This window comes from Mus caroli, unplaced genomic scaffold (genome assembly GCF_978045245.1).
Source record: "Mus caroli unplaced genomic scaffold, Mus_caroli_1 scaffold_18, whole genome shotgun sequence".
Lineage (NCBI taxonomy): Eukaryota > Metazoa > Chordata > Mammalia > Rodentia > Muridae > Mus > Mus caroli.
The window spans coordinates 19602567-19629632 of NW_028227273.1; the positions used below are offsets into that span (position 1 = coordinate 19602567).

A 27066-nucleotide genomic window follows, 5' to 3' on the forward strand; every position below is an offset into this window, starting at 1 on the left:
TCTGAGGGGCTATCACTGCAGACCCAGCCTTCCCAGTTCTGAGGGGCTATCACTGCAGACCCAGCCTTCCCAGTCCTGACTGGCCACTGCTCTCAACCCAGCCTTCCCAGTTCCGAGTGGCTATTGCTTCAGACCCAGCCTTCCTAGTTCTGAGTGTCTATCATGCCCATCTATTACTTTAGTTGTTGACTTTTTTTGTGGCATTTTAAATTATTTTCTTTTCCATGCTACAGTGACTTGAAGTTATTTCTAACCCAGGATGTTACCTTTATAAAGTAGCTTGGAAGATATATTCCAATAATTGAATTAACTGAAAACGAATGCGCTTCCCTTCTTGAAGCAATCCCTCCCCTCCTCGCTATTCTGAGACTATGTGCTGGTTCCAAAGGCCTTTGCCTTGTTCCAACATGCCGGGTTTTCAGCTTTAACAAGTCAGTCTGAGAAAATGATATATTAAAGACTTTCAAGTGCCTTCCTTTAAATAAGAAGTCGCTTAGAGGGTCAGAAAAAAAGCAAACCCTTATCACACAATCTTGCCGCCACCAAACAGCCAGCCAGAAAACAGAGCTAGCAGCTAGACATCTTCCAATACCAGGAGAATGAACGGGTGGTAGACCCACCCAAACCAGAGGAAAAAATAGATATATCCATTTCCTTTATTCTTCTTTTTTCTAATCTCTTCTTAATTTTTTGACACTTATTTATTTGTGTGTAAGTGTGTAGGCACATATGCCACATCACATGTGTGGATGTCAGAGGACCACATATGGGAGTGTGTTCTGTCCTTCCACCCTATGGAATTTGGAGACTGAAGTCAGGTTGTTAGGCTTGCCAGCGAGGGCTTTTACCTGACAAGTCAGCTTTCTTAAACAAGTTGAACATCCCCTATTCGAAATGCCTGGGGTCAGAAATATTTCAAGATTTGCAATTGTGGTGGTTTGAGTAAACATGGTCTCCTGTAGACTCATGTGTTTGAATGCTTGCTTCCCAGTGAGTGGAACGGTTTGGGGAGGATTCAGGGGTATAGCCTTGTTAGGGGAAGTATGTTACTGGGTGTGGGGCTTGAAGTTTCAAAAGCCTATGTCAGACCCAGTCTTCCTCTCTCTCTCTCTCTCTCTCTCTCTCTCTCTCTCTCTCTCTCTCTCTCTCTGTCTCTGTGTCTGTTGCTTATAGATCAGAATATAAAGCTCTCAGCTACTGCTCCAGTACCATGCCTGTCTGCTTCCTGTCATGATGATCATAGATGAACCCTTTGAAACTATAAGCAAAACATCAATTAAATGCTCTCTTTTATAAGAGTTGCTTTGATCATGGTGTCTCTTCACAGCAATGAAACGGGAACTAAGTACTTTTTCAAATTTGGAGACAGTCTTTGGACAGACTTTGCCAATTGAGTATATTTAATCCCCAACTCTGAAGTGCTGGAAAAACTAAACTTTTTGAATTTTTGGATTTGCGTGCTCCACCAGTATCTCTCGTATGAAGTCTAACATTAACGTCTGAACTTCTACCCACATTAATATTTTATAGCCTCAATGCTATTTCCACTCTATTTTAAAAACTGGATTCACTGAATGCTTGGTAAGAACAAAATAATGAAGTATCTGAAAATATGAATTCTAATACACACACACACATACACACACACACACACACACACACACACACACACACACACCGTGCCACAGATGTTTAGATTATATTTCTTCAGGTCATTTATCATTCTGGGGGAAAGTAGAATGATGGTTTCAAAATTAATGATGTGGTCTGGCTTGAAGTCAAACCAGGAGGCAGATGTTTCTATGACTGTGTCTTTTACTACACACACACACACACACACACACACACACACACACACCTGTGATGAAATAAGATACAAGAAGAAAGACTCTATGAGAAAAATGCCAAGGAGATGAAGATGTACCATAGGCCACTTGAATAATAAACTGGACAGCAGCTCACCTGAGTCCTTCATGGGGCAGAGAGCACACTGCATGCCCCAAGCCTCCCCGTACAAACAGCAGCATTCTGTGTATGTCGTCTGCTTGCCTACGAGGGGACGGCTACACACGTACTCCTCACTCAGATGCTCCCAGCACAGATCTTGATAGACATCGCTCTCTTCTATTTGTTCTGAAAGGGAAGACATGGTTCCATGACAATTGCACTGTTGTTTCCATTCCGTCAATGCTGTGGTGGAAGCCAGCAAGCTTCAAAGTTTCCATCCCTACTGCTAGGAGCAGCTTCCAAGTCTGGATCTAGCCTGCTCTTTCCACAGATCACGCCTGTGTCATCTCCAGCTGAACGCTGTTCCATCAGCAGACATTCTGCTTGCTTGTGGTGTCCTGGCTGAAGGCTTGTCTCCAGAACCTCCTCTCACTATATAAGGGGCCTGTGACCTTGGTAGTCCTTCATGGACTTCTTGTTCTGACCCTGACAATCGCCACCACTTCTTTCTATAGCCATGGTTTCCCATGGATGGCCAAACCCTGGACCAGTAACACTTCACTCCAGCATCATTAATTCTAAACTTTCCATCTTTGATGGAATTTCCTAAATGTGATTATTATACCAATAATCAAGGTCACGCCACATGCTCAGAGATTAGTGAGGATTCCTACCCATGCATTTCAGGGTTCTTTCCTTTCCACACTCTGTTCTGTCCAGCCATGTCCTGCACCCTGGGCAAACACAATCCTTTTCTTCCTGACCACACATCTTCCTCTGAAGTTTAAGTATGTTGAATCCTCAGATGGAGCAGCCCTGCCACATGCTCTACCCCTCTGTATCCCAATGCTCGCTTAATGAGCACCTACCAAGTATTAAATCCATACACTGGCCACATGTGTCTCATTATCTCTCTTAGTAGCTCTTAACGTCTTCAAGATAACCAAGGAACTATTTTTGAGTAATTCCCATGTTTTAACTAAAATGACAACCTTGACCATTTGTCGGGACAGGCGTTTGTATCTCGTATCCAAACCTACCATTTGATTCAGTTGGTTGTACACATCTCTTCTCAGAGGCATCCAGGACCATTGGGTGGGTGCAAAAGCAGTTGTAGGAGCCCTCTGTGTTCACACACTGGCCGTCAATGCAACTGTTAGGGTCTTGGCATTCATCCATATCTGAAGAGAAAAGAAAATCACCAGAGAAAATCAGCAGCCATTTGTGCTTTCTACAGTCATCAGAGTTAACATGCTGGTCAATTCAGTCCAGATATCAAGAGCTGCCACTTTTGAATGAACTATGCATCATCATCCAGAGAGGATGCCTTCTGACTGGAAAGACAGAGTCACCGAGGAAACGCCATGCGGCGGCGGCTGCTGCGGTTATTAAATATGGAAAGAGTCACTGAGGAAAAGCTTTGCTTCTGCTGCTGTTATTAAATATGGAAAGAAAATATAGAGACATGAGACAAGCTTAGAAAAACTTAAGAGAAAAAGCTACTTTTCGATATTTTAAAAATTATTTCATTATGCTATGTTTTTCCTTCTAGAGGACACGGTTTTCGGCTGAAGCGTTAAAGTCTGCATGAGTACTTAAAAATGCCCTCTGCTCGTATGGACTTGCTGTTGAAACAGGAGGTTTTACAGACCAAAAGAACACTGCTGTCATACTGGTGACCTGGATTTTTATACCACAATGAATATTAACTCTTGACCTGACATCCATTCAAATACAAGGACGAAAGGTTTTTATTTCCCAACTCTTTCTCAAGAAAAAGAGCCACAAAATGCCTATATATCCTTAAAGACATCACTTAGCTTCAGACATGGTTTAGACTTAAACCACTTTTTACTACATAGCATTGCTTTGCTTTTTGCTGTGCACGTCCCGAGCATTCCTTACGATACTCTTTTAAAACTTACCAAAGCACTGTAATTTGACAGGATCATAGTATGTCCCTTGCTTACAGTAGCATTCATACCCAGGCTGAGTGTTCAAACAGTAACCATTTTTACAGATTTCCTCTCCAAACAGCAAGCATTCATCAGCATCTATGGGAAGACAATTGAGAAATATTGAAATAGGGGTATGTTTTGAATTTCCAGTTATAAAGAACCTAACCGGTATCTGGTTTCAGGTTGGATATTATTATGTTCAAAAGAAACTTACAGATACAGAATATAAAATTATTATATAATTAGGCCCAATCGAGAGACACAGAAGCACAACCACATGTGGTCCTAGTGCCATCTTATGCTTGATGAACTCGTCTATGGATTTCATAGTGGCTCTCAGAACTTGCTCTAGCATGGCCTTCGTGAAATGGACCTTCTCTCTGTGACAGATGCTGCCATATTTCCTAGCGGAGATGTACAAAATTGCCATGAACAATTTGATGGAGCATGAAGAAGTCTTTTCTGGGGAGTGAGGTAAACTCATGGAATTTCAGGTAAGAAGGAGATTAGCAGACTTGCTTCCCCACTAGAAATTACCTCTTGGCCATCACAGATGTCTCTAGGATCATTTGGACATAACTAGACCCACCAATTTACTCAGATCCCAAGGATGAGTAAGATCATCTATGTAAAGGATTTGGGACACTCTGGGCTTGCCCATTCAGGCAGTTCAGAACTCATATAATCAAGTTCTCCCTTTGAAGACTGCCAACTCCATGAAAGACCTGCTCAACTTTACACAAGTGGAAAATGGCAGAGTCAAGCACAGAACATGTGGCAGTGCATGTCTGAATCCACTCTTCATGCATCAATCACAGCACACTTAGGAGGATGGACTGGGTTTTATCTATAAGAGAGGATGGCCTTATAGCAAAGTCAGGGTTCATAACATGAAGTGAAATTTAACTTCATTCCTGTAAATATATAGTATTTATGAGCTTGAAAACCATTCAACACATATTGTAGACCAAGTCTCCTAATCCAGTTGGACTAAGTCATAGATGTATTTTAAAAACACAAATGGAATTTCTTATCCAGCTACTGAATTAGTCTATACCGGTCAAATAGTAGCTTTCCAAAAATGGATGGATAATAAAACCATTTTCATAGTCTCTTTTCTAGCCACTTTCCAGTTTTCAATATTAAACTACAATGGAAAGAAACTTATATATAGTAGGTCATAATAATATCTCTAATATGGGACTGTCAAAAGTCAGTTAATGAGAAAATGTTTTTATATATAAATATTCACTAGAATACACAGGTAATATGCAGTGTTAAAGATATAAAACAGTACTTAAATTTTCCCATTTTACAATCTTCATCATGATTCTGCAGTCATTAGCAAAATATTGTTGGAAAATTAGGACAGGTTATTAAAAATACAAGAAGCTTAGCTTCCTAGCTAATCATAAAGGGTGACATGGTAAACATACATGCTCATGGGTTAATTTGGGGTGTATGTCTACAGTGAAAGAATACATCCTGGCTATAACATTTTGTGGTCAGTAGTTAGGCACGTTATTATTTCATTGAAAGCTCTTTGCACTTCTGAAAACATTCCTGTTTCAGAGACGAACAGCTAGAAACTCAGAAGGTTAACTGACCCCCTCAAGGGGTCTGCTCTTCTGACCCCCAAATCACAGGTTTGTCCAGCATCCACAAAGACCTTTCTCCAGGGGTGGAATAAAGGGCTCAGTCACCAGTTTCCATGGCCCAACAGAATTCTACCCCTGAGTAACCCAAGCCAGGCTCCCACCGGAGTGACTGACACATGGTGGAAACTGGTGTGCATTTGACGCTGACCTTTGTAGTTCTCGCCACCGGTGTCGTAAGAGGATTCTCCAGCCGGGACCAAACCTTTCCCTCTAGGGCACATTTCCGTGAACTCAGCTGATTTTAGGAGAGACAAAACCAAAGAAAACAATGAGTTGAAAAAGGAAACAAAGATTCAACATTTCCGCAAAGCAGGGTTTTAATCCAGCTTCATCTTCTCAGACTCCCAGCACTTGGGAGGCAGAGGCAGGCGGATTTCTGAGTTTGAGGCCAGCCTGGTCTACAAAGTGAGTTCCAGGACAGCCAGGACTGGCAAGAGAAACCCTGTCTCGAAAAACCAAAAAAAGAAAGGAAACTTTCAAACACTAAAAAAATAAGTCCAGCATGGTCTCAAAAGCATGGGTTAGGTGAGAAAACATCCAATGACTTCAGAAGTTGACTGTTTGTTTTTCTGTTTTTTGAAACAGCGTCTTACTGTGTAGTCCTGGATAGCCTATGATTGTCCAGGCAGTCAAGCTAGCCTTAAGCTCACAGAGATCGTCCTGCCTCTGCCTTCTGGGTACTTGAATTAAGGGTGTGCACCCCCATACTTGGCAACGTAGTGTATATTTTTTTAAGCCTCCCACGTCACCCATGTTTTATTTGACACCATGACTACTCCTTTGCTCTACCATGGTAGTTAGTGCTTTGAAGGTTTAGTAGGAGATCATGAAGCAAAAGTATGGCTTCCATGCACAAGTTGTACTGATGGATAATGCTGTCTGTCATCAGAACAAAATAAGATGAATCTGGAGAGCTAAGAGATGGCTCATCATTAAGAGCTCCTTAATCAGGGGGACAGAAGTTCGGATCCCAGCACCGACCTAGTAAGCTAGATGTTCTACCTATGTCTATAACTCCAGTTCCAAGGAGGTGTTGTCTTTTAGCTTAGCTGAGAAGACTTGAGTCCAAGGTTCAGGGAGAGACCCTGCCTCAAAAGAATGGGCACAAAATGATGGAGAGGACACCTGGTTCCAAGTTCACAAATGGGCACATTCAACTCCACATGTTATTCTCCTGCCCCCCCCCCCCCACACACACATACACAAATAAATAAGATGGCTCTTATTTTAAACAGAATAAACCTGAACTATCTTTCATGCATCAACAGAGGCTGGCTGTAATAGCACATCCTATGACAGACAGAATTTAAGAATTCATATGGAGATGGGATAAGGGCTAAGGCTCAGCTTGAGTGGAGTTCTTTGACAGACAAAGACAGTGAATGCTATTTCCAGATTTCAAAGCCATAACCAAAAGATACTCATTCCCAGGCCCACGAACACCAAAAGGCTAGGAAGTGTGGACAGGCCAGAGAGTAGATCTTACCAGTTCCCTGGACGGGGCAAGGGAAGATCTCACAGTTGTCTCCCCAGCCGGCACCTGACGTACAGCAGCACTCTTGTTTGGTGACATTGGGGGCCAGGACGTTATCACAGAGACTGGCATCATTGAGGTTATAATAGCACTCCTTCTTCTCTTCTCTAGGCTGACGATCCACACCTGAATCTAAAGCATACAGAGAAAGAGTATTGGTGGGACCATAAGGTAAAAACCATGACAGGACAGAGACCAAAGGCATATGCCCCTTATATGTCCTTGACACCAGACCATTTTCCACCACTGGAGTCAGATTCTCCCACTTTAAGACAAAAACGCACTTGAGTCCTGAATTTTGGTAGGTTTCTAATACACCCCAGAGTGTAAATCTGTCAAAACCATTTCCTTTTACGTTAACCAATTATTTTTTTTCTTGTAAATTTGGCTGTGAGCACAGTTTCCATATCTGCTTTTTTGCCAACCTGGGGCCACTCTTTACAGAGCTGTAACACCTACTTAAATCACTGAAATTTTCCCCAACGTGAGATGAGAGATCTGGGACCACATATAATAATTAACCCTTCTGCAGTTATTTGGATCAATTATGCCCCAAGTTAGATCTGAGCAGTGCACAGTGAAAGATACATAGAAAATTAATGCAGTAACATGGAGCCCCCAAAGCAACCTTCATCACCAACAACCTAGTTAAATGATGCAAATATATAACTCAGAAGAAAGCTGCGAGCTGCGGCAAAGTTGCTGTGTAGGAGGACTGCAAGTCTGGGCTCAGATGCTGCTAATATGAGTTCTGAAAAAAAAAACCATATCCTAACAGATTCATTTTTCTCTATGACAATACACATACAGGGTGATATGAAAGACTGAAAATGATAAAAACAAAGTCTACTCATTTTCAGAAAATAAAATATAAATAATATCACTATCAGATTTGAATTATCTTCTTATCCTTGATCAGTATATGGTGACAGGACTTGGAGAGTAATACAATTTCTTCCACTAAGTGTTACAGAGTCCAAATGATTGACTATGGTCGAGTTGTATTTTATCAATTGTAGTTTTTATTTTATACTGCACAGAACAAGAACTAATTAAGGCTATCATGGTTACTTAGCACATTGTTGGTGTAATGTTTTTCATTAGAGCCCAACCATTTCTGAATAGTAGGTCCAGAGAAACCACAAAAGAGAACAGTGACCAGTGAGGAGGCTAAGAATCCAACATGGACTTACACACTTCTGAAGTCGGTAGGTCACAATATAAGGGACATCTGAGGAGTTATTTTCACAATTGTTTCCAATGTACTGGTTTGGTCAGGGCCAAGTTGACCATGAACTTCGACAATATACTCAGCAGTGAAGATGGCCTAGTTGGCCATCATTGGGAAGAGAGGCCCCTTGGTCTTGCAAACTTTATATGCCCCAGTACAGGGAAACACCAGGGCCAAGAAGTGGGAGTGGGTGGGTAAGGGAGCAGGGCAGGGGGGAGGGTTCAGAGAACTTTCGGGATAGCATTTGAAATGTAAATAAAGTATCTAATAAAAAAATATACTCAGCAGTTTAAGGCCATGACTAAAGCAAGAGTTCTTAAAGTGCCATCAGGGTTTTGCCTGACGCCAACTGCCTGCCTTCATCTTATGAAACAAACAAGGAATCAAACAGACCTTCCAAATCCATGCCCTCTCCTGGCAGAGTGCCAACAAGAACACCAAAGATCCCTCTAGAATTTTATCTGATGCCTCTCTCTTGGACAGATTTTGTGCTTGGACATTAAACTAGTGTGGACCGTGGGTGTTTCTCCAACTAAGACCAAGAGTCTAGAAGAAGAATAAAATGCAGATTCCTATGTGCCAGTCATGAAGTGGTTTCAAATTGTGTGTGGTGTGTATGTGTGTGTGTATGAGAGAGGGGGTGGGGCAGGAGAGAGAGAGAGAGAGAGAGAGAGAGAGAGAGAGATGTAAACCTACCACCTCCCTTGTCTGAGCCTGCTTCCTTCACATGCGTGCGTGGGATGGACTTCTATTTTGCCTGTTTTGATGGAAGGCATCTTGGCTAGAAGGACTACAAGCTTTAGGAAATGTGCTATTAGGGAAAAGTTAGAAGACCTATTTTAAATCATTATTAAGGCAATTCCAGAAAACTTATGGGAAAATTTACAAATGTTTCTCACAAATATTTTCAATGTTACTATTCAGTTTATTCACTTTATTTAGCAAGCCTAAAAAGGGAGCTATTAAGCAATGTATTAAAAATATAAATCAGGAAAGCAACAGTTTTATAGATGAAGTTAACTTTATAGTTTGTGCCTAAAAGAAAAATCAATAATTTTTCCTTATGTGCAAAGTTAGAGTATGTCTGATTATTTTTAGGAATTAATACTACATAGAAGACCCCAAATGTTGATAATAAAGCAGGGTTCGTTTTAAATTAAAGCCTGACAAAGTATATGTATATACATGCATATATAATTTATCTATGTGTATATCGTAAACATTTTGTGTTCATTTTTTAACATTTAGACCACAGAAACAAAGACATAAAATTATCATTGTGTCTTGTCTTGCACTGGAGGGAGGTACAGAGTTGATTACATAAGAGAAACGATCAACAATACAATTGTATTATTCAGCTTTTTCCCCCCAAATCCTGCTTTTATTTTCTTTCCAAGCTGTTTGAGAGTTCAGTGTTTACACAGCTGAAATGGAGAGTCAGGCAAGCCTTCATCCATGTTGGATGAAAATGCAAATTCTTTTTTAAAAAACTGGTCCACAAAGGTCATTCTGGGAAAAAATACAACATCCTCATCTTCCTGACCTTCAAACAGTCATCTTCCTGGGGCATTTTTCCACTGGAGTAAACATCTCTGATCACTCTCTCTCTCTCTCTCTCTCTCTCTCTCTCTCTCTCTCTCTCTCTCTCTCTCTCTGTGTGTGTGTGTGTGTGTGTGTATACATATACATACATACTCATAAGGTGTTTTTAAAAAAAAATTCCTGTGAGTTTAGACCTCTGTTGCCAGGAGTAGACAGATTCCATTGGAAAGTGATTTTCTAAGGTCAAATCAATGTGAAAAGTGTTAGGAGGGGAGAGATGGCAGCTCCCTTTCTTACAGATTTTGTCAGTAAAAGTGCCCATGCCACATCACATGCCAACGACTTCTAAGAAACATTACATCACCTCTGGTATTGTTGGATTTGATTTTTCTCATATGTATTTGTTACCTGGCCTATCATTAGTATATAAAAATCAATTTGTCCATCTTCATCCTAGCAGTATGTATGGTGATAGCAAAAACATCATTATGGTTTTGACATTTTTATACTGATGCTTCTGTTCAGTTTGGTTTGGGTGGCAGGGATCTACAGGAGCCCATGCACGCTAGGCAAGTGTTCTGCACGGAACCACACCCCATGCCTCAGGTGGTTCTGTTTTGAAGGATGTGTTACTAAAGCTGTTTCACATGAGACACAGATAATCACATGATGAGGCAGGTAAGGACATCCTCACCTTTTGTAGGAGAAAACCCAGGTTGGCACTGAGTGTCCACCATCTTGGAATGTTAGATCTTAGTGTAACAAGTTTCGAGAGTTTATTCTGCTTTCCCTTTTTCTTTATTCCCTTTGATATAATATATGAGGAGAGGGTAAAGACAAACTATGCTGGTGTAGTCATTGTACGGCCTCCTGTGACAGCATGAACATGACCCTCTGCTCTGTACCGCAAGTGGCTGCTGTGCTTGGGACAGCTCTTCTGGCTTATCTGATGAAGGTGTAAATGTTCACTTACAAAGGCTGTTTCCTTCTTTTGTCTTTTCCTACACATGTCTGATCCTAGAGTCTGTGGATGGGATGAGATGACCTAAATGTTTTTACTTCATTTGTTTAATGTGGAAATGGCTGTTTGTGTTCACTTTCCCTTGTATTTAGAGTATATTCTGAAGGTCTCTATGGGCTCTTTGCCTCCAAACTGCTTATACACAGTCACTGTTCTAAAGGTCTTCAAGGGCCAACCTTCTCCATACTCCTTGGGGACAGCTGATCACAATGGCCAAAGAGTAACATGGCAAAGGGATATATGCAGAGTTGCCACTACTACACTTGTGTATAGTCCTGAAGGTCTGCAGAGTGGCAGCGTTGAGTAAAGGACTTCCAAAAGAGTAGCCTGGGAAACTGGATCCTCTGCTCTAGTGTGAAAACGACACCAGACCTTCTTGTTTTAAATCTCATACATTTGAGAGTAAGGAGCTCTATGTCCTATTTCACGACATTGGAAAAATGAAACTGAAAGAGATGCACACACAGTGATGTACAGTCAGGGTTCCCCTAGTTTCCTCACTCAAGAACTTGAAGAATGAGGAGAAAGGTGCAACTTGTTTTTGAAAGAGGGATTCAGCCAGGCAGTGGTGGTACATGTCTTTAATCCCAGCACTTGGGAGGCAGAGGCAGGTAGATTTCTGAGTTGAAGGCCAGCCTGGTCTACAAAGTGAGTTCCAGGACAGCCAGGGCTATACAGAGAAACCCTGTTTCAGAAAAAAAAAAAAGGAAAGGAAAAGAAGGGAAGGGAAGGGAAGGGAAGGGAAGGGAAGGGAAGGGAAGGGAAGGGAAGGGAAGGGAAGGGAAGGGAAGGGAAGGGAAGGGAAGGGAAGGGAAGGGAAGGGAAGGGAAGGGAAGGGAAGGGAAGGGAGAGTCTACAGCTGGACATCATTCACACCTAACTCACAATGCAAACAACAGGTTGAATGAAGCTATCAGAGAAGGCAGCCTGACTGAAATGACATCTGAACTTAGTTTTAGGAAGATATTTTTAAAAAAGCCCCAAATTAAAGTATGATTGGGGTATAAAAAAGCAAACTGTCTCTGTATTTGTGTGGGTAGAATAGAGTGAGGTGGGATGGGTCTACAGAAGGAGTTTAACCTAGGAAATTGGGATACCTGGTAATTCTATAGAGTGATGTATGAACCTGAGAGATAAAGATGGTACAGAAATGTATTAGCAGGTATGCAGTGGCAAGCCAGGTTGTGGATATAAATATCCTTGCATGGATGCTGGAGTAGTGAGAGAATCTGAGGACCCTGCATTGAAAAAGCATGGGCTAAATAGTTGTCAGATTTTATTTTTTTCTGATGGAGACCTTAGAATACACTAGGAAAAATGATGCCCAAAACATTGGCCATAAAAAAAAAAAAAACCTGCAACACTTCTAATGGATTTGGGCTTTATGTTGTAGGCTGTGGTGGCAGATTAATTTATCAAATTTCCATTTCAATACATGACGTGACAACATGGGCTAAAGCCAATGTTAAACAAATGTAAACATAGCCACTCTCTAGGCCAACTTCTGGAAAAATTCCTCAAGAATTCCGAGTGGAAGTCTTTGTAGACCCTGAGAGACCGGTATGTTGCTTTTAATTTAGAGAAGTGTCAGGGTAAGTTTCCCCAAAGGGCCAAGAAAGAAGAGTTATGCAACTTAGTGAGAGGAGGTCATGTTAAACGCTAGCTGATAGCTTTCTAGGTCTTAGGCGACTCTCAGCAAATGTCCTCATCATTTTGAATCCCTTACAAAATGATGCTGGGTTGGAAAGAGCACTAGAGGTCATTTATCCAAAAATGTCATCAATTGCACCCTAATTTTACTGATAAGGCAGAAGAAGAATAAGACATGGCAGCCTGTGCTCAACAGTTTTATGTCACCTTGACCTAAGCTGAAGCCATTTATGTGGATGGAACCTTAATTCATAAAATACCTTCATAGCATCAGTCTACTGTAAGCAAACCTGTAGGGCATTTTCTAACTAGTGAATGAGGGCTGAGGGCCCAGCCCTGGGCTGGTGACCCTGGGTTCTATAAGAAATCAGGTGGAGAAAGCCATGGGGAGTAAGCAAGTAAGCAGCACCCCTCCATGGCCTTTGCATCAGCTCCTGTCTCGAGGTTTCTTCCTGTCCTGAATTCCTCAGTGATGGATTGTTCTCTGGATGTTTATTTGAAATAAACCCTTTTTTCCCCAGGTTGCTTTTCTCCCCAGGATGGCATTTCATCACAACAGTATAACCCTCACTAAGACACTCCCAGAGGCAGAGTTGTGTTGGGATATGTCCTGTCTCATCTCCAGAAGCCTAAACCTGGGTCAGCCCCATCCTGAGAGACACCCTCCCATTCCTGCCCAGTACCACTGGGACCTACCTTCCGTGACCCGAGAGCGACACTGCCCAGTCATGGGGCTGTACTCCTGGTTCTCATCGGCACACACACACAGGAAGGATCCTTCCACATTTTCACAGAAGGCTTCCCCACATACACCACTGAGCAGTTCACACTCGTTCACATCTGGAAAAGGGAGCACAGATCAGGTAAGGCTTCTGCTGCTTCCCTGACATCGGTTTATTTTACCTGCTGTTCCAGGGCTGGCCGTGGTTGCTGGAAACAAGTTGTTCTGCCAGCCCTCAACCTCATCCTTCCCAGGGAAGGACCCCTGCAGGCAGAGCTGCACAATTTGGTCTGGACAAATACACAAGGACGAGTTCTAAACTCCAACTGTAGTTTTAAGGAACAGCCTGGAGTCTCACTGGGAGCACACTGGGAGCACTTGGACTATCTAGCACTGCCTTCCTTGATTGTCAGCATATTGAACACACAAATGACCAAAGCTCTACACCCGAGTCTTTTGTTTTGTTTTTGAGACAGTTCTTTTTTTTTCTTCAGTGTAGCTTTAGCTGGTCTGAAACTCACTCTATGGACCAGGCTGGCCTCAAACTCACAAGATCCACCTGCCTCTGCCTCCTGAGTGTTGGGATTAAAGGTGTGTACCACCACCACCTGGCCACACCTCTTATGTCAAGGAACACCCAGAAGCAATCAAAACTGAGATTTGAAATGTAAGGTTGTAAAAACATACTTAGATGTCTGGAAATACATTTCAGCCTAAATTAACAAGAGACTTTGGATTGCAGGGCACAGATGAATATTCATTAGGACACACTAGTCATTTAGGTGAAACCAATTGGTCCAATAACTAATGATCTATTCCATGGTCTTTTCTGATGCTGTTGATGTCCACAGTGCAGCCTTGGTAAGTGTTTCCTTTGTCTATTCTTAAATTCATATAATTAAAGCACAGTCAAGAGACCTGTTTAACACAAATCATTCATAGCCCCCAAAGAAAGGCTATTTATTCACTTGACTTTGTCCTAGAGCACCATCTGTCTTTCTGCTCCTGACATGTTTGACTGGTGACCTCCTCACTCAGCCAAGAACCCGACCTGACTCGGAAATGTTCACATCTCTTCTACGTTAACATGCATAAGCACCAGCTCTCAGAAGCATACCATGAGAACCTTTACCAAGTTTAAAAATGGAATTCTCCAGCTCTTCCAGGAGGGGGGAAATCCTTTTGTCACTTGCATACCTAGGCTTTTTTTTTTTTTTTTTTTGGTTTTGGTTTTTTTTCAGGGATGGGAAGGTTTGTGGATCTTGAAGTTTCAGAACATTGCCTAACGTTTCCATTTCACTTTGTCCATAGACAGATATAAACTTAATAACCTGCGTTCCACTTATAAAAGGATACAGTAGCATAAAGCAAAGGAGAATGGAAACATGTATCAACATGTCATAATTTCCATCGAATAGGCGGACTAGAAGTTGGCCAGTCCACAGTTATTATTTTTAGGTATATAATATCAAATGAAAATTCTACTTTACAATTCATACTCTGAGCATGGCTATTGCAATCTCTCCCACTAGACTCCATTCATTTGGCCAAGAGGTATGTTAGCTTAGGCACACAGGCCAGGTCCTCAGGGACCCCACGTGGGAGCAGAATTTGGGGGCAGGTAGGTCCAGCTGCCCCTTTTTAGAAGTTAGAATCGAGTCAGGGAAATTAGTAAGAAAACCCCACAGGCTTCAGGAGGTGGTGGGGGTTAAAGGGAGAGTTCCATAGAAACATGGGATACTGATTCTTCCATGCAGGGTTATGTTAGAAAAATGTCATGTGACTCCAGATCCAAAGGATGGACAAATGATGGGGGATGGGAACAACCCAACCAGAGACTGGACACAAGACTGATTCATCTCTGAAATGCCATACAGTGTTCTTTGAGGAGAAGTGCAGATAGTAGGTTCTCAGTTACTAGCTTTTAAGAACGTTTATTATTACTTTATTATTTCATGTATATGGATCTTTTGTTTCTATGCATGTCTGTGCATGATGTAGATGCCTAGTGCCCTGAGAATCCACAAAGAGATTCCAAAACCCTATAAATAGAGTTGCAGGTCGTTATGAATCACCATGTGGGTACTGAGAACTGAGCCTATTGTCCTCTAGAAGAGCAGCCAGTGCTTTTAGCCACAGAGTCATCTCTCTAGTTAATACCTCTTAAACAATGATATGAAAACAAAAAAATAGTATCTGTTGATCTTATCAATACCAGACAACATCCCTTCTGTCAAGGTGGTGTTCTTTGTGCCAGAGTGGAAAATCAAATGGTTCGGGCGCACTTATTAGTCTCATTAGTAAGTGGGTGCTTTGGAGCTCTGTGGCGTCAACACTTGGTATTTCAACATTAAACAATTAAACAGCATATACTGATCACTTGCTGTAGACTGACTGTTAGGCCTAGAGAAGATTAACCCCAGTGAAAGGAGCAAGTGACAGCCAAGCAAGTGACCAGTGACAACCACAAAGAGCCTAATGTTGCTGGCACAAAATCTGAGGAGGTGTGAGGCTAGGAAGATAAGTAGGGGGTCACAGAAAGGGCTGTGAGTCAAAAATATAAGCAAATGCCACTATTATGTTATTGGTACCTGTGTGGGTTGAACACAGGCGATCCTCTCATTTTGTGCATACCCTTTACCTCTAAACTATGGCGTTAGTCTCCTGCTTGTTTATCTGTTTGTTAAATTCTGGGTGGGAAACAGGGTCTTTTTGTTACTCAAGATGGCACTTATTGGAAATCCTCTGGCTCTGTCCTCCAGAAGAGAATGTGATTCTAAGCCCGAGCTACCAGGCCTGGCCGCATCCACTTGCGACAGTACCATAGGACCATCTTAGCTGTATTGCTAAACAGCTGTGTTTCCTTGTCATTCTCGAATAGTAACTTGTGGTTTTTGAATAGCTGTTGTTTATGCAAATTTGTCAAAACTCCATTCCTGCTTCCTAAATATTTTTTTTTCTGTAATTAGGGATTAACTGAATTTCCATAATTAATACCAGAGAAGCAGTTACACGTGATATAATCAAATCTCTAGAACATTTTGCTGTCCAGGTCAGGTCTGGATAGTAAATGACCTGATGCTTGCCTGGCAAGTGGTCAAAGCAAGCAAGTAAGTCACTGTCTTTGCCTTGAATGTCACCCGCCTTGTGGCAAGCACAGTTCTTTTCTCTACCCAGAAGAATAAACAAAAAGCTTCACGATCTGTGAAATTCTCTAGCCCCTTCCCTTCCCCGTGACAGCATGTTTCGAAACAAGTTGGCAGAAATCACAGATGATCAGAGTATGAAATACAAGCTTGCCTCTATGAGCCTGTGTTGGACTCTGGGGCATGGATGACATGCAAGCTTTCCCAGCCCTGTCTCTTCTACAACAGTTGCATAACTGGAAACACTGTCACACTGGTATGTTCGGGGAAGTGGTAGCTCATGCCAGCACCTTCCCTCAGCACCCTGTTTAAGGAGGCGCATGTCAAAGGCAAGCAAGCTGTTCCATGTGGCAGGCTTCAGTATGGTAGACTTCACAGATCCAGACTCAGTTAGATTTAAGTAGATGCCCTTTAACAAGAGCATACTTCTTCATGTCTCTATCCACTTTGGAGGCCAAATGACATTATCATTGTCACAATCTCAATCTTAGGATAAAAATGAAACTGTGGTGAAAAGTTTCCTGCTTAAATTTGCTTATTTTTTGATAGCATTAATTTCATTTGGAAAAGGCATATGAAACACGATGAGGTGGAGGGGAGGGGGAGACAAAACAAAAACCAAAAACTCACCCACACACCCTTGCCCATCCTGTGGGGCTTGAAAGCCCTGATAACAGAGGCAGCGGAAAGAGCCGGCTGTGTTGTCACAGAAGCCGTGACTGTCACACACAGTGTTGTTAACACACTCATCAATATCTGCAAAAAAGATATTGAACATCAGACAGGAAATGAACACAGACTGACAAGCACAAGGTATGGAAATGGATAAACAGAGGCGCCCCGTCCGGCAAGGTTAAATGAGAGGATTGTGTTTACACAGACAGAACTTTGAAAACATCTTTCATGTTAATCAAATGTTTTGATGAAAATGGTTTAGTCCCTAAAGTACCAGAGTCTATGAGAAAACATTGACTTTTCCGCAGGAAATATTTTCACACTGAAACGACTGCCACGATTAGCCATGGTCACTATTTCCTAAATGGTTTCAAGTCTTTATTTTCAAAGAGAGCTTTATTTTCCTACAGGGAAAAGTGCTGTCTGCCACCTCTTAAAACATTTTTTTTTAACTAGTATATTGTCATTATACTGGGCTTCTTGATAACAAGGCCATGCATGTATCCTATTCTTTGCTCGTATCCGCCCTCCCGTTACCCTCTCTCCGCTCTCCCTTTCTATCCACAAACAGTTATTCTTCTACTTCCATTTCTTTAAAGAGACATATAGATTCTGCATATGACAGAAAATAGCTGATATTTTTCTTTCTAAGCCTGGCTTACTTTAGGTAACATGACAAACTCCAGCTCCCAACTTTCCTGAAAATGACATAATTTCTTTCTTTTTTATGGCTGAATAGAACTCTATGGTGTATATATATATATACCATATCTTCTTTCATTCATGTGTTGAGAGACAACTAGGCTGACTGTATGACTTGGCCATTGTCAACAGTGCTGCAATCAACATGGGTATTGCCCATCTATGCAGTATATGAATATGGATATGTCCAAATATGTTGTGTGTTGACGTAGGGTCCTATGGGTCTATAAGGAGCCATTATATCTTGGTCACATAGCAGTACTATTTTTGAGGAGCCTCCATATGGATTTCCACAGTGGCCGTACTAGCTTACATTCACACTAGCAGTATATAAGGATTCCTCACTGTCCACTCTCTGTATCTTTGCAGTATTTGCTATTTGTTTTCTTGACAGTGGTCTTTCTGAGCCAGGTAACATGGAATGTCAATGCAGTTTTTAAAAGGTATTTACTTTCACATGTATGAGAGTTTTGCCCATATGTGTGTTATGTGTACCATGGGGATGCAGTACCCACAGAGGCCAGAAGAGGGTATCATGCTCCCTGACCCTACAGTTGCATGCAGTTGTGAGTTACCATGTGAGTGCTGGGAGTTGAGCTTGGGTCTTCTGAAAAGAGCAACTGCGCTCTTAACCACTGAGCTATCTCTCCAGCCCCCTCAATGCAGTTCATGTGCCACTTTTTTGGGATATGGTAAATGCTAAAAAAGAGCTCCAACTGTGCAACTGTAGGACGGAAGAAACAACGGTTTATTCAACCCTGTTAATAATTACGACTTAGTCTAAGAGAGAATCTGATGAGCCAGGCTGCCCCAGTTCCTCATGGGGAAAATTATGTGCCACCGGGTTACATCGTCTCGAGATCTAAAATGCCAGTTAAATGACAGCATTATCTGCATGAGAACTCATAGACAGTGGCCTTATGCTTCTCTCACATGAATTAACATGTTCTTATAAAATGTCTTAGTTATAGTTACAACAGATGTCTAGCTATGGGGCTCCAACAATTACTGTGAGGATTCCACAAAACATGCACAAAGTACTAACATGGGAACATAAAATGTTCAAAGTACCTGATAAGAGTCAACATTCACCTACATTACCCCTTTTCATGCCCAATGACATACAATTTCTCTATCTTTGCCCCACTGAATCAGAGCTGCTAAAAAGAGGCACCCCTACATCTGATCCACTAGTCAGCCCCCCACTGACCTCCAAGTCTGGTGAACACACATACCAGGAGCACCTTGCCATGCTCAAGAGTGTTACTCTTGGTCCACCATCCATGGACTGCAGATGAACATCTGCCGGAGCTCAGGATTCCTGGGAACTGCGGCAGGCCGGCTTTCCCCAATCTGCTCCCCATAGACTCTCAGTCCTTGGAGGTGAATGATAAGGCTTCATCTTTCACCACAATCCTTCTTCCAAGTACACTTCTTATCCTTAATTATTTTTACTTGATTTTTCCAGCCTAACAGCTTGATTTAAACAGAACATAAACCCTCTTCCTGACGGGGATGAGAATTTTCTCTTCTTTCCATTCCTGCTTCTCACCTACCTTGCCTTCCTGAATTGAACTGAAAACTCAATGCAATTATTTCACATCAAAGCCAGCAGCTCTTCCTCATGGCATCTAATGCGGCAAGTTGACTGGGCTGCTCTGAATGCCCGCAGGAAGCCGGGATTATAGCTAGTTTACAGATTGTAACAGGGAGGAAGGGTTCTATCCTGTTACTGACTTGACAGAGGCCACTGCTAACTCTGGACTTTCTAAAGTGGGCATCTGTCAAAGAGATAATGTTGTTCTTTGCACTGCAGCCTTTTTTGGGGGGCTGGAAGCTGAGCAATTCTTCAGTTAGCATTTCCATGCTGATGGAGTCTCAGACTCTCTCAAAGCTTTAGCTCAGTCCTGGTGAAACATTTATCTAAGACCAAATAGACCCAGAAGTAACACATGAACTTGCTATCACTGTCCTTGGCATATCAGCTCCATTTCTCCCACACACCCTTCTTCATCACTTCCAACGAGACACCCGTACCAGGAATCTTAATGCCAGCCCTTCCCTTCTGAAACTCCCTCTGCTGCCCTAAGCCACCCTCTGACCTTTCTCCGTATTCCTTGTATTCTAGCTGGCTTCCGTGTCTCCAGTCTTGCCTCCCTCTAATCCACTCTCTACCTAACTATTGCTGAGGTGCTCTTTGCAAATGTTAACCCATGCATGCCACTCCCTTGCTCAAAGTGTTCGCCATCTTCTCCTTGCTAGAGCACAAGGCTTCCTTCATCTGGCTCCTGGCTACCTGTGTGAGAAATTGAAAACCTTCTCAATTTGAACTTCATCCCTGTAGATGACCTTGTATAAGGGCTCCCTGACCTTAGAATGGTATAAACTCCTTGCTTGATTGGCTCTTCCACTCCTATTTTTTTCTCAGAAATTCATGCTGATCCTTCCAGAGTCAGCCTAAGGGGGCACCTCCATCATGGCACCTCCCAGACAGATATCAGGCTACTCCTCTTTTTCCTGTGCCTGTATTAGGCTTGAAGGGTTGGGGAACCTTCAACACACCCTCACCAGCAACTTATTTCTCTACTAAAAGGAGAGGCAAAGAGTGAATTCAGCTTTGTGAAATCTATTGGATTCTCAATCCAGATTCTTAAAATTAGATTATCTTGCTTTCCTTGTTATTAATTTCATGCCATTCCAGCAGATGATGGCCCCTTATTACTGTTCACCAGCACAGGAACTGAATAACTAGCCTGAAGGTGAACAAGCCCCCAGCTGGCTATGAATTACTGGGCGTCTTGCAGACTCAGTTTACTGTAACAATGATTCACCAAGCAAGTTTAGATGAGTAATGTTTTGGAATGGAATGAATAGGAAAAGGGAACGTGAAGTGCCTGCTGGAGACTAGCTGCTCAACAATTAATATTTTATAAAAATGATATAATGCAGCTCTGCAGTTTCTTGTTTTCAACAGTGAGGTGAGGTAATGGCTTCACTGAAGGACAGCGCTGGTTTCGCTTCTCAGAAGGGCCAGATGAGAACTCTCCTACTACGCTAGACCCTCAGCTCTTTGTTTCAAATCTTTAATGGCCTACATACAAATATTTCACTTTCTTGATATTGCGAGATCTCAGATCTACTTTTCCCTCGTCTATCTGGATAGGTGGAAAAACATCATCCTGTTTTGTCAAGGTTGACTCTGAAGTCTGAGATTAATTTTTGAGGTCTCTAAATATCATATTTTCTTTGCCTGATGTCAACATTTCTACATCAGTTTTCTTTATTGATCCAGTAAGGGCCATGCTAGAAATTATCACTAGTAATACTATCCCCAAAGCTAGTCATCTGTTGGAGTTGCCTGCCAGTAATTGCTCAGTCCTCAACCCACACGTATGAAGCATGTTTTCACAAGAACTGCTAATTTCTTATATTGCTCTGCTCTTCATATTTTTTTTACTGAAAAAAAATACCGGAACAGCAAATACTGATGTTTCAATGTAAACAAAGTCAAGATATAACGATACGTACAAGCCAGTGGGTAAGTAAACTGACCTCCCCCCCCCAAAAAAAAAAGAACCCTCCAAATATTAGAAGGATAAGTGGAACCCAGCTCAGGATGCCTGGAACTGACAGCACCTGTATGGAAGCTGTGACCATGTCAATGGCTGACAACTCCACATTTGTCAGGTTAACCTGTTTTGTACATTTGCAAGTTTTACAATGAATATATCCTCTTTACTGCCCCAAAATTTTCCCAAAGCCTTCTATGGTAAAACAGAACTCCAATGTCCCTTCCTTCCTGCATAACACGCACTAAAGGTCACCCATTCTTTACCCCCTCACTTTGGTAACATGAACAATGAAATCAGGGGAGGAAACAATGGAAGACTCAATGTGATTTTCTAAATAGAATGGGCCGGGCAGCTTATATACAGACAAAGAAATTAAAACTGTCTTTAAAGACCTTGACAGTGAAAGTCATAACAAAAGCAAATGGTCCTACTAGGTGTCACATTCAGAAAAGCCTATGTGCATCACAAGAGGTGAACACAAGATGCACTTATGTCTATTTCATTAGGAAAGTGGTTTGGTCTTCTTTCAGACAAATTCTTCCATTTTGTTTTGTTTTCAATCATGAAGAAGAAATCCTTGTTTCCTCAGGCTCTGAACATCTGTGTTTTGTAGATTTTTCTCCTCCCTACTTCCAAGTGAGACTCATCTACCAACTAGGAAGAATGTCTCACAGATGAGCCACTCACTCTTCTGTGTCTGGATGCTCTATCAAGGCAGATGACAAGGATGGGACTCTAGCAAGGACAGTGGTAGTAATGGGAGTGCTATTTGTGGTACTTGGCTGTTTACAAAATTTCCACAGTGATTGCAATGTTGGGCAAGAGAAGCCTACTTGCCAGCAGGACATTTTAACACGAATTATATTGTTCACCCTGACTTAAAGGCGATTTCAGTTTTATCTAGATTGTCCACATTGTAAGAACCAGAAAACTGAGGCCTAGGGAGGAAAGCGACTTCTGTCAAGTGACAAAGACAGTAACTGGGAGAGATGGCGAGTGGCTGGTCCTTGTTGAGGATCACCTTCTAAATCCAAACTGAAGGTTCTGTTCAACTTCTGGGCTTGCCTCTTCTAGGGATGCTTATAAAATATTACTTCTATGTGATGAACAGAACCACACTGTAAGCCACCAAGCATCATGGAGCATGTTTACTTCAAAGACAGAAATAAGATCAGGCTGCAGGATACTCACTGGCTTCCCTGTTGACTTGTAGTTTTAGAAGAAACTTGTGTCCTTAAAAAGAGCCCAACATAAGAGGCACCATCATACTGAGACATAGAAACCAGAGCACCATAGGTTCCAAAGATGTTTATCAAAGAGACTTCTGGAAAAACACATACCAGGCTCTGATGGTGTGTTTGCCTCAGGAAGACACAGGCTGCTCTCTAGTGTGAATGTTCTCCTAGCTTTTCATCAGAAGGAAATGACTCACTCTTTCAGCTGAGATCTTCCTGATCACCTGCAATCGGTTTAATATTTGGTTCCAGTATTTTAGGAAACAGACATATAAAAGAGCCTCGTATTAAAGAGACACAGAGCTTCTGCTGAGGAGAACCGCAGACCTCACAGTCTTTCTTGAAAGGAGTGGAGGTCGACCAGAAGACAGTAAGCCCTAGCCAAGAAGTGGAACTGAAAGATGTTAGCATAAAGTCTGCACAAAGGAATTTGAAAATGGCATGGCTGCTGGCCCAAAAGAGATTAAGGTCTTTCTCACAGCACAGAGGAAAGCCAGCAGCGAGCAGGAGATGAGCACAAGGCCTGAAAAATGAAATAAAATTTAGCCAGTAGGAAATTAAAAACTGAATTTGGAGAGCATCCAGACAATACAATGGGATACTGTAGAACCTTTCTAAAAAGGCCCACTGAGGTCTGGCAATATCCACAGGGCTGGAGAATATGGTCCTTATGTGTTATGGATAATAATTTAGTTCTGGGAAATGGGAGATCCAGAAAAACAGCAAAAACCAATGTCTTTGTGTAGTCTGACTTCCATGCCAATAGAAAAATGAGAGAGAAGGGAAAGAGAAAAAATGTGGGGGAATCATGATGGCAAAATCTATTTGAAGCAGCCTAAGATAAGTAATAAGAAGTGACAGGGGTCAGAAATTCTAGAAAATAAGGCTGGCCAATGAGAGACCTTCCTGTACCCTTCCCTACCTTAGGATATGCTATCCTCGGAGCTTACTTAAGTAAGTCTTTAAAAATCGCCAGGACTAGACTCCTACTTGATTTCTGCAAGCAGTTTTCAGGTCCAGAGCAGCTTCTAATATTTACCATACATGACAGACTACACTTATTCCTCAGTTATAGTGACAGTCACTGAAAACAAATCTTAAGATCACAAAAAAATAATCCTGATAATTTAACCCAGTGGTTCTCGACCTTCCTAATCCTGTGACCCCTTTCATATAGTTCCTCATGTTGTAGTGACCCTCAACCATAAAATTATTTCATTGCTACTTCATAACTACAGTTTTGCTACTGTTTAGAATCACAATGTAAATATCTGATATGCACATGGTCTTAGGCAACCTGGTGAAAGGGTCATTCGCTCATTCATCCTAACAGCTGGAAATGTGGCCTGTATCTGAGGACTGAGACTTATCTCCAGGCGAGGCTTTCCAGAAAAGTATGTCTACTGTGATGCAACTGACACAAGACACGCCCACACAGATATTGAATCCACAAGTTAGCTGTATGTACTAAAATCACTCTTGATCTGCCTGGTTTCATTTTTTTTTTGCCATGTCAGCAAATAGTGACAGCATGTATCAGAATGTACAGCCAAGCAACACTCCTTCCCTGATAACATACGACGTAGACAAAGGCACAATGCATTTAGAGACGAAGAGAATACTTCAAAAGAATCCAGAGGTCAATCCACTATGAAGATCTGACAGCTCTATATTTAATTCTGCTGTCTAAGGATATGCAAATTTTAAATTGGCAAACTGAATTAAGAGGCTAACAAATTCCCAAAATACTAACAGATGATTAAACAATATCTCTTCTCAATTGTATTGATTATACAATAAGCAGACAACAAATTATTAGATGTATCGATGATTTGAACATCACAATTTACAAACTAGCCCTAACTGATATACATATGTCCAACTACTGAATACAATTTGATCCCAGGTCTATCTCCTATTGCTTCCATAAAACACTCAGAGCAAAAGCAACTTGGGTAAGAAAAGATTCAGTTGTCCTTCCATTGGACAGAGCACAAGGTCCCCAGTGAAGGAGACAGAGAAATACCCAGGGAGCTGAAGGGGACTGAAGCCCCATAGAAGAAAGATCAATATGAACTAACCAGTACCCTCAGAGCTCCTTGGAACTATAGCACCAAACAACAAAAAAAAAACACATGGTGGAACTTGTGGCTCTAGATATATATGTAGCAGAGGATGGCCTAGTTGGTCATCAATGGAAGGAGAGGCCCTTGGTCCTGTGAAGGCTCTATGCCCCCGTATAGGGGAATGCCAGGACCAGGAATGGGAGTGGGTGGATTGGGGAACAGGGGGAGGGTGGAGGGGTTAGGGAATTATCGGAGGGAAAACTAGGAAAGGGGCTCACATTTGAAATGTAAATAAAGAAAATATCTAATAAAAAAAAAAGATTCAGTTGTCCTAAAGATAGACGATAGTCCATCACTTAGAGAAGTCAGGGCGGTGACTCAAAGCAACAGCTTGATTGATGGAATTGAAGGAGAATCCATGGAGGAATTCTGCTTACTTGCTTGCTCTCCACGGCTCACTCAGCCTGCATTTTTTTTCTAATACAAGTCAAGTCCACTTGCCTAGAGTGGGCTTGATCATCCCACATCAATCATTAATCAAGAAAACGCCCCACAGACATGCCTACATACAATATGATGAAGGCATTTCTTAGTCAAGGTTCCTCTTCCCAGATAATACTATCTGTGCAAAGTTTACAAAAACTACCTAGCACTGTATACAAGGATCATTTCCTGAAGTTGATGATTTCTTATGCCACAACAGATTCAAAGATTAAAGTCAATTAGGGTGTGTTCTCTAGCATATTAAGGTAGACATAGATAACAAAAGTGGCTGGAATACCCCCCAAATGTCTGGAGCTTTAGCAACTTATTTCTAAACTGTTCACCGATAGAAGGGGAAAAATGGCAATGGTCTTCACAATATTTTCTGGACAATAAAATACAAAATTTCAAGACTTCAAAGTCATTCTTAGAAGGAAATTTATATCTATAAATACATGTATTAGATATATAAGACTGTTGAGAAGTCAGTGGTTTAAGGATGTATTCTAGTAGCTGGAAAATAAAGTAAAAATGCACCTAAAGGAAGTAAATAGAAGAAGCAGTAAACATACAAGCAGAGAATAAGCAAGCAGAAAGCCAAGAATGGTGAAAAAAAGCTGCTCCCCTGCACAGACTGGTGCCTGCAGGAAGACAGACTGGTCAAGGGCACTGTTCAGACTTATACCACTCAAACCAAAACAAACACACGTTGCTGTACCTCAAGGAGAGAGAAGGCAGCTATGATCTGTGTTGTTCCAACGAATTTGAAAGTTTATCTAAAGTCAATGATTCCCTTGAAAAACAGCTGACTAAAAAATCATAAAAAGTTTAATATAAATACAATTTTAGCTATTAAAGATCCATCAAGTGAAATTAAAAGAAAATCTCCAACACACACACACACACACACACACACACACACACACACACACACACTCCCAGCTATAGTTGACCTCACTTGTGAACTCATCTAAAAATTAAGACTAATTTTCTGTAAACTTTCTGAGAACCAACAAAAAAGATGATTGTATGAGCTTTTCTTGTTGCTGTGACAAAATATCTGACATCATTGTTTCAAAGGCAGCAGCATTCTCTTAAGGTTGAGGTTTCAGCTGATCTAGCCCATTTGTGCTTGGCTTCATAAGCTTAGAGAGCAACATGGTGGCAGGAGCATGGATGGGGGAGGATATTCATCTTATGGTGGTCAGAAAACCAAAAGGGCAACACTGGAAGGGACCAAGGCAAAACAGAGACAGCAAAGACATGGCCTCCGTGACCTCTTTTCCCAGGTAGATGCAACATCCTACAATTTTTAAGAACTTTCAAAACAGTGCCATTAGGTTTGTACCACATCTTCAACATGTATGTCTCTTCCAGACACTTCACCTGCAAACCCTAACAGATATACTCTCAAACTCAAATTGAGCATAGAGCAACCATGGCTCCACAAATTCACAAGGACATTAAGAGGAAGCACAATCAAATCTCTCCTTTTTTTATGGGTGCCAATGCCAATAATCTGGACAAAAATCACTCATTTGATTACAGTGATGTACGAAAAAGGATACTTCATGATGATAGTTGGGTTTATTATAAAACATGGAATAGTTTCCTAAAATAAAATCGAAGATGATCAGATGAGAGACAGTGAGCCATCTTGGTCCATGACACAGAAACCATGTGTGCAGAACAGGGAAGTGACTATACAGATCTCTTCTGCAGTTCCAGGATCCAGCTCTTGTTTCCTACTTCATGCTGGTTTCAAACTCACAAATTCCCCTGCCTCTGCCTTCTGGAAGTGGGGATGACAGGCACGGTACTATTTCAGCTGTTGGTAAGGACTCAGAAGCTGTTCAACATTAGTCCTTAAATAGACTAATAGAAATAGACATAGAAAAGAACACTACATGCCATCTGCTTAACAG

At 41.6% G+C, this 27066-nt stretch overlaps 1 protein-coding gene across 5 annotated transcripts in view; it reads right to left on the reverse strand.

The window, feature by feature from the left end:
* Ltbp1 (latent transforming growth factor beta binding protein 1) overlaps positions 1-27066 on the reverse strand; it is a 387481-nt gene that overhangs the window by 25738 nt on the left and 334677 nt on the right. For 4 of the 5 annotated variants that reach the window (XM_029471037.2, XM_021185976.3, XM_021185979.3 and 1 more), the window contains 7 exons: positions 17039-17164; positions 13238-13381; positions 7050-7229; positions 5712-5798; positions 3873-4001; positions 2988-3128; positions 1963-2133 (listed from right to left, as the gene is read on the reverse strand). In XM_029471037.2, coding sequence (XP_029326897.1) covers positions 1963-2133; positions 2988-3128; positions 3873-4001; positions 5712-5798; positions 7050-7229; positions 13238-13381; positions 17039-17164 — 978 coding nt within the window. The remainder of the gene's footprint in view (positions 1-1962; positions 2134-2987; positions 3129-3872; positions 4002-5711; positions 5799-7049; positions 7230-13237; positions 13382-17038; positions 17165-27066) is intronic. The other variant, XM_029471038.2, reaches the window with a different exon arrangement.